General features: G+C 33.3%; 1 protein-coding gene across 7 annotated transcripts in view; it reads left to right on the top strand.

Moving 5' to 3' along the window:
- Positions 1 to 7,102, top strand: part of LOC111996194 (uncharacterized) — a 12,727-nt gene extending 5,625 nt beyond the window's left edge. For 5 of the 7 annotated variants that reach the window (XM_065759879.1, XM_065759877.1, XM_065759875.1 and 2 more), the window contains 3 exons: positions 124 to 787; positions 897 to 1,084; positions 1,498 to 7,102. In XM_065759879.1, the coding sequence (XP_065615951.1) occupies positions 5,311 to 6,996 (1,686 nt within the window). In that variant the 5' untranslated portion in view covers positions 124 to 787; positions 897 to 1,084; positions 1,498 to 5,310 and the 3' untranslated portion in view covers positions 6,997 to 7,102. The remainder of the gene's footprint in view (positions 1 to 123; positions 788 to 896; positions 1,085 to 1,497) is intronic. The other 2 variants (XM_065759873.1, XM_065759876.1) reach the window with 2 other exon arrangements.
- Positions 7,103 to 8,147: the final 1,045 nt, after the last annotated feature.

Raw genomic sequence — 8,147 nt, 5'->3', positions numbered from 1 at the left:
GAACGATGTATTCTCCTGAGACCCAAGCCTGTCTACAGGGTTAAATATGGCTCAAGGCTAATCGAACCTAAGGATTCCAATATTCTAAGTTATTTCAGTATTATTCTTATTTGATTTTTGTAGGTGTGGCAAGAGTTTTGGAGTACCGAAGACGTTGAAGTGGTGACCTGGTATCAAATCCAAATGGTCCCCTGGATCATGATCTTCTCTTGCTATGTGCTATAGACACTGTCAAGCTTCTAAGGAACCATCCAAGTCTTGCTCTTTGGGTAGTTGAAAATGAGCAAGTTCCACCAGATGGCATCAACAAAGCTTTAAAAAATGACCTGAGATTCCATCCTTATTTCGAAAACTCCAATGAAATCAGCAAATCTTCTGAAGATTTATCTGCAGTGTCAAAAGATCCTAGCCAATATTTTGATGGAAAATGTGTTTACATCCAAGGATCCTTGTGGGATGGATTTGCAAATGTAAGGGGGGCTTCACTGATGGCCCTTATGAAATCCAAAATCCTGAAGCATTTTTAAGAATGATTTTTACAGCCATGGATTCAATCCTGAGGTTGGTTCTGTTGGGATGGTTGTTGCATATACTATCAGAGCAACAATGTCTCAAGAAGGCTGGCAGATTCTGTTGGTTAAGCAACTTCCTAGTGGGTACACAGAAGAAGTTCCAAACCCCATATGGGAATAACATAAATACATTCCCTATTCAAAGCCAAAAAAAAGTGCTGATCAGATTGAACTTTATGGAACCCCAAAGGATCTTGATGATTTTTTTTTTAGAGGTAAAACAAAATTTTTCTCTAGCTATTCTAGTTGCCTATTGCTTTTTTTTTTTGGTGACCTAACTGGAAATGATCATCAAGCTTTACTGGCTAACTACATTCAATTTAGAGCTCTGCTGGAGTGCCAGACTTCCCATAAATACACAAGTCCTTATTTGGAAGGCACAGAACCCTTGGACTGGTATTAGTGATCAGTTAAATGATCATCTCCTACACCAAACGGCAGGTTTCTATGGCTGTAACTGTGCTGCAGAACCAATCCATGTCTAGCTGAATCTGGCTACATATTTTATAGAGGTAATTTCTACACTAGAAGAGTTATAACCTATATGTTTGGATTGGATTTTGAAATTCAATGAATATTTAATATCTGATGAAATGTTTTCACAGAACACATATTGAGCCTGAATAATCTTTTGAATTCAATAAATAAAATTGATATTTTTTTTTGACAGAACAAAAAATAAAACGTTAATAAAAAAAAAAATGTAGTAAAAATGCTCATACCTGATTTTCTTTTTGTTTTTGTATGTGTGGGTTGACAAGTCCGGGGGTGGCTTAAATGCTTAAATTTTTGTTTCTTAAGAAGGGAGCACATATGAAACTAATGCATTTTACACAAAGACATTCATTGTACTTGATGCTATTTAAAATGATCCCATCCAGAGATGGTATCTAACTTCGCAATTGTTTTCTGATCTTGCCATCAGCAAGTTGTCAATGCTACGTCTGAGGAACTCTCTAACATAGCTATTGAAGCCTCGGTCTGGGATCTAGAAGGTACATTTCTGTAGTACAAAGTTTTTAAAAATCTCTTTGCTCTGGCCAAAAAACAGTACCCATAGTTGAGATCAAGTATCCAAAGTCTAAAAACCCAAAGCTAGTCTACTTCCTTCTCCTCAAACTCTACCACACATCAGACTATGGTATTTTATCTAGGAACTTTTACTGGTTGCATATATTTGGTGGAGATTACAAGCTGCTGGAGCCATATGGAATGAAAAAAATAACCCTCAAGATTGCATCCAAGGTTTTCATCAAAGGATGCAGGTTGAAAATGTGGCCAAGAAAGCTGACTCTAACAGATTAACCTATATGAACAAATGACGTAAGAACTTTTTATTATTTTATTCCCATTAAGATCACTTTTAGGGTCTCCATTCAAGGAGAGTACGAAAGAAAAAAGGACTTTATATCAAGGATCGACAGTTCGAGAATTCTTCCTGTTCATTACTCAGACAACTATTTCTCGCTGGTGTCCAGCGAGGTTATTCCCATTAAGATCACTTTTAAGGTCCCTCCAGGTGTCACGCTTTGAGTTTCACTTCATGGCTGGAATTACCATGACTGTCCATTGAGCTGGGTAAAGAATACTCTTTTAATGTTTGTTTGCAACCTTGTGGAAGTATAATATCTATTGAGGTCAAGTTTTACAGAGGAAATCATTATCACAAGTTCCCAGAATGCTGAAAATTAATTTCCAACTCTTACATACTTAATTGTCCTTTTCTGCACTGAGAAACATATTTTACTTAATGTTTCACCAGTAATACTAGGAATGAAGCGGCTAAATAAATTGGGAGAACCTTCTATATTTCTGCCAATGTTATTTAGTTCTTCTTAGGTGAAATACCTTCAAATTTTTAATATATGGTGTTGACTCCGTGTGTAAATAATTTGCAGATATGGACCTTTTTATCACTTGCTTGCTTTTTATGTGTGTGCTTTCTCAGTAGTTTATGTCTTGTAGGGAGTGATGGAATGAAAGAAAGATACAGAGAGGAAGGGTGTTTATTCAATTTAAAAAAAGGGTAAGGGATGAGTGAAAGAAATCCATATGAATTTAGTTTGTTTAGCAAACTGGGAATTGGACTTTGAATTTGGATAAGTATAAAATTCTATATAATTTTTTAATTTTCCTTTTTTGTAACAAAAACAATAGAAATCAATATTAGAAATTTCAAAAGTAAAATTTTGAGTAAATTCCAACTCAAAATTCATCATCTAAATGTAACACAACAGATAAAGTTGGCAAGGAAATGTTATTATGAAGATTTAACTCCAAGTTGGCAAGGAAGCATAAATACCTTGTTTGCTTTTGTTCCTTTTTTCTTTTGTGTTAGATAAAGTATTTCAAAAGTAAAATTTTGAGTAAATTCCAACTCAAAATTCATCACCTAAATGTAACACGAGATAAAATTTCATTTGTGTATAACCTAGATAGCGTAAAGAAATCTCATAAATGAATGAGAAAATTTAATGTTAGTATGGACATGTTTGGAAACACAAAAGAAAGAGAGAAAAAAGAAGAAAAAGGAAGTAGGAAATGTTACTATGAAGATTTAAGTCTAAGTTGGCAAGGAAGCATAAATGCTTTGCTTGCTTGCTTCTTTTGTTCCTTCTTTCTTTGGTTTTCTTTTATGTTGGAGTAAGTATTTGTTCTTTGACACAATGATATGATAATTTATTGAGTTGGACAAAGTATATCTTCTTTAACACAATAACATGATAATCCTATAAATATGGTAGAAGTTATAAAGGGTTTTCATATGAACTTAGCCTTAAGAAAATCGATACATAAAATAATTTGGAAGCTTCCCAAGGTGTGTTTTGAAGCCAAACTTTTTGTAAGTTTTAATAGTTGCTTTCATAAATTTGTTCATATGTATGTGTGTTTTTGTATTGGTATTCATAAATAGTAGGTTTTTGCTTATTTAAAATTTGTCATATAAATGTTAAACGTAGTAAGATTATATTGCAGTTGTTGCTATATTTTTATAAGATATATTACTTTAAATGGTTTGGTTTATGTTACATTTGATGCAATTTTGATAAATAGTATATCACTCAACTTTTTTTATATAAATAATTATTTTCTTCAATCACCTTTTTATTTAATATCTATTACATGTTAATCACACGCAAAATTTCAAAATAATTAGTTGCCATTTATTGTTAAATTTATAAGGTAGCCGTTTATTATATTTGAGAATGCAAAAAACTATAATCGCTTCTTCATAGATTAGTGAGCTTTTCATATCTAATCACCTTGATATTCAAAAAGAATAATAGATCATCTTAATATTTTGTAAGCATGATAGTTGGAGAAAGAAATCTAGTCTAACAGTGGGATTAACAAACTATTATTATGGAAAAAAGTATTGAGGAATATAACTTCAATAAAAGTTACCAAGAAGTCTTAACTCAAACCAATCTCTATCAAATATTTGTTTTGTCCTTTATTAGTACTAAAATAGTTTACATTTGTTCTCAAACATTACCAAACATTTTTCCACCATTTTTATCACGTGGGGGAAGAGAAGAGTTGAAAATAAATTCTTTTCATGAAGAACATCTGCCAATGCCACCAAGCTAAAAAATAAAAATAAAAATAAAATATATTTATTAAAAGAGAGAAAAAAAACCATCATGTTGCAGAACCAAGCTCACATGAGGTTTACGTAAAGCTCTAAAAGACTTTACTCTTTCATTTTTGTATCCCCATACCACCTTTATGATGTTCAATTTTTCAATTAAAGTGTTATTACCTAAAGAAAAAAATTAAAAAAAAAAATTCTCTCGGAGATTTTGTTGGATTAGCTTTGTTGTTATGAGTTTTGTTGTTATGAGTTGTAATGGGTAACCTAAGTTAAGTAAAAACTTGCATAAAGAAATAACAATATATAAATATGAAGGCAAACTTAATTGTACTATTTACTTATATATTGAATAAAGGTAAACATAGATATATGTTAGATGATTTTAAATAAATGCTAACGATTGATATAAACAAGAGAAAAAAAAAATTAAAAACAAATTATATTTTTCTAATGACAAGAATGGAGGATCAATTAAAAAAAATAGTTTGAATTTTTGTTGTGCAAGCATTCTTACCATTTTATTTTGAACTTTTAGATATATTCTCTTTATTTTAAAAAAAATCACGTTTATTTTTAATGAAATCAAGTAAAGTAATTCCTATTTATAGTATACAATACTTTTATGCTTTCCTGAAAAAAAAAAAAAATTCACTTATATTTTTAATGGAAATTAATTAAAAGAATTCCAATCAATACAGTAGTTTTTACTTTTTACTCATTTCACTGGTCACATTGCCCAAGGCCTTTAAAGAACATTCACGATCAAACTCCAACCTGCTGTGCTGAGTCACGCCCAAATCCCACTTTTTATTTTTTATTTTACTTTTATCTACTTCACTGAGAGCCATAAAAAGTAAAAACAAATTTGCTGCTACATATTCAACTCAAAGAAAGAAAGCAGCAATTCTCATCTCACCACGAACTCTCTCTCCTCCTTTTTTTGTTATCTCTCTGATTTTTATTTTATTTTTATTATTATTTGGATTCGCCCAGGCTCCCCAGCCTTTCTTTCTTTCTTTCTACTTATTATTTATTTAATTTTTATAAACAATAAAGAAATTTGATGATGATGATGATGATATGTGTGTGATTGTTTGCATGTGGTCATACAATTAAATAAATAAAGAAGATAGATTAGATTAGATGGAGCAGCAGCAGCAGCAGCAGCAGCTTCTACATTTTTGCGATTCAAAGCATCCCTTGGTCTTCGATCAAGACGACAGGAAAGGAAGAAGTTGCTGTGGGTGCCAAGAATCAATTTATGGTCCTAGCTACTATTGTACAAAATGCAGATGTGAAGAGGGATGGTACAAGTACAGGCATCATAAATCATGTGCAGAACTACCCCTTGGGGTGCACCATCCCTTGCACCCAATCCATCCTCTTATTCTCTCTCCTGAAAAGATAGATTATGGCAAAAACATACAATTTAGCAAATGCTTACTTTGCAATGAATCTCGCAACCAATACACTTATCGCTGTTTCCGCTGCGACTTCAACCTTCACATCACATGCGCTTCTTTACCGGCCACCACCATGGAAGCCGAATTCCACGACCACCCATTGACCCCCATTTTGAAGTCGTTCACATTCACTTGCGACATTTGCGGCAAAGAAGGCAAAGGTACGCCCTACCTGTGTCATTTATGCAGTTTCTGGGTTCATGGAAGATGTGCTTCTTTCCCACGCATACTCAAAGTTGTGCGTCACAAGCACCTCCTCCACCTCACCCATTCTTCTCTTGTATTCCATCAACCCGACCCCCGATTTTGCCAACTCTGTGTTCAAAAACTGGACACACGCTATGGGCTTTACTATTGCTCTAAATGCGATTTTGTTGCCCATCTTGATTGTGCTATATTCAAGGAAAACAGGGAGGATGTAGATTTGCAAAAATTTGAAGATGAGGATGAAGTTCCAGAACTCGATGAATCAGCTGACTCAGTAACTTACAAAGTCAGCAAATTCAATATGGGGGAGGACGAAACTCAAGTAGCCATAGAAATCAAACACTTTAGTCATGAGCATGACTTGATGCTTACTGATGAGGTTTTAAATAACCAAAAATGCGATGGTTGTGTAAGAGACATTCTCCCTCCGTTTTATAGTTGTGTAAAGTGTAGCTTTTTTCTTCATGAATCTTGTGTTAAATTACCCAAAAGAAAGAAACACCCACTTCATCAACACCCACTCACCCTCCTCCCAAAGGCACCTTATAGGCAGAAGTTGTTTCGGTGTAGTGCTTGTGAGCAAGGTTGCAATGGCTTCACCTACATTTGTATTATATGTGAGTTTGATCTCGACGTTGAATGTAGTTTGAAATCGGACATCTTTACCCATGAAGGTCATGAGCATCGACTTATCCTCTCCAACACAGCACATAGGCAGAAATGCAATTGTTGTGATAACAAAAGATGCCAAGTATTTCGTTGTACCACTTGTGAATTTGTACTAGACTTTCAGTGTGCTACATTACCACATACCACAAGATATGGACAACATGAGCATCCCTTCACTCTCAATTATAGAGCTGAAGATGACTCTGGTGAATATTATTGCGATATATGTGAAGAAGAACGGCGGAACTCAAAGTATTGGTTTTACTACTGTGAGGATTGCAGTTATCCTGCTCATCCAAATTGTATTATTGGAAAATACCCAAATTTCAAGTTTGGAGGTGCTTACACATTTGACTGTCACTCACACCCTCTTACTTTCGTTGAGGAAACTAAAGATCACCCTCGATGTAACAGATGTAATGGTTATTGTGAAGAGTTGATCTATCAATGTGCTCAATGTAATTTTTACATCCACTATGATTGTTTATAAAAAGGAAAAATGTGATGTTAATTTTTATTTTATACTAGATGTAGTCCACATAAGTTTTGGTGCGTGGAATTCATCAAATGAAAATGCAGTAATTCTTTTTCAATTCTCTTTCTTGGCATCATGGTTCAAATACAATGTAAATACATTGTACCAACTCATGCTTGTTTGTGTGTGGTCGTACCCTGCCTTGTCCTCCTCTGTTAGAAACAATGAGCTTGTTGATAATAGGAATTTTCAGTTTTCAATGTTTTATGGTAGTACATTGTTTAGCAACGGAAGTTGAATTTCAGCGTGGAACATAAAGTTCAGAGTTGATGAACAAATTCTGGAACTAAAAGGAAAACTTCTGGTATCTCTTATCAGCTGTGTATAACTACTTTAACCTCTATTTTCTATTTCTATGCAATTCTGATTGCATTCATTTTTTTTTTGAGCTCACATTAATTCTCTATGTCTTCTTCTTCTGCATTAGGTGAGCAGCCGTTATTTTGAAGAGAGAAATGAGCAATTAGAGTCAAAACATGAATGCAAAGATTCAATGAGCATTTTAAGTTATTATAGATTTACATGTTTATCAACACCTTTAATGTCATTAGTTTTAGTCACTGATATTATTACCATTACTGTTATTTCTATGAAAGCTCAACTATGCATGATTTAATTATCATTGATGGTGAGGTTCTTTTCTTTTGTGTTTTCTCAACATAAATTTTATACATCATCTTAGTAAAAATATTGGCCTGGTATTTTAATATGAAGGCACAACATGTTAAGAACATGGTGATTTGGGAGCAACAATTGTTAATAACGTGGCTGGTTGAGTTATATAGTTTTACTGAATGTACTCCAAGTCCAAGGTAATCTTTAAAACCTTTTTGGGCAAAGAGACTACAAATCTTGTCTAATAAGTTTAGGGCTTAGTTTAGAAAATGTTGGTTAGGCCTTTCCTGGTTTGAAGGATCTCATTGTTACATAATACTTCTAGTATCAATTCACTTAGTATCAAAGATGAAGTTCTTGAGCTTATTAGTATTGATTCACTTAATATTAGGTAAATGTTTCAAATTGAATGAAGGGGGTGTATATATTTTTCTGATTATTAAGCACTTTCCAAAGTGATACTATAGTTGTTTGACACATATAGTAATTGA

Source organism: Quercus suber, unplaced genomic scaffold, assembly GCF_002906115.3.
Source record: "Quercus suber isolate HL8 unplaced genomic scaffold, Cork oak 2.0 scaffold_345, whole genome shotgun sequence".
NCBI classification, from domain to species: Eukaryota; Viridiplantae; Streptophyta; class Magnoliopsida; order Fagales; family Fagaceae; genus Quercus; species Quercus suber.
This window is presented reverse-complemented; position numbering and strand designations above follow the sequence as displayed.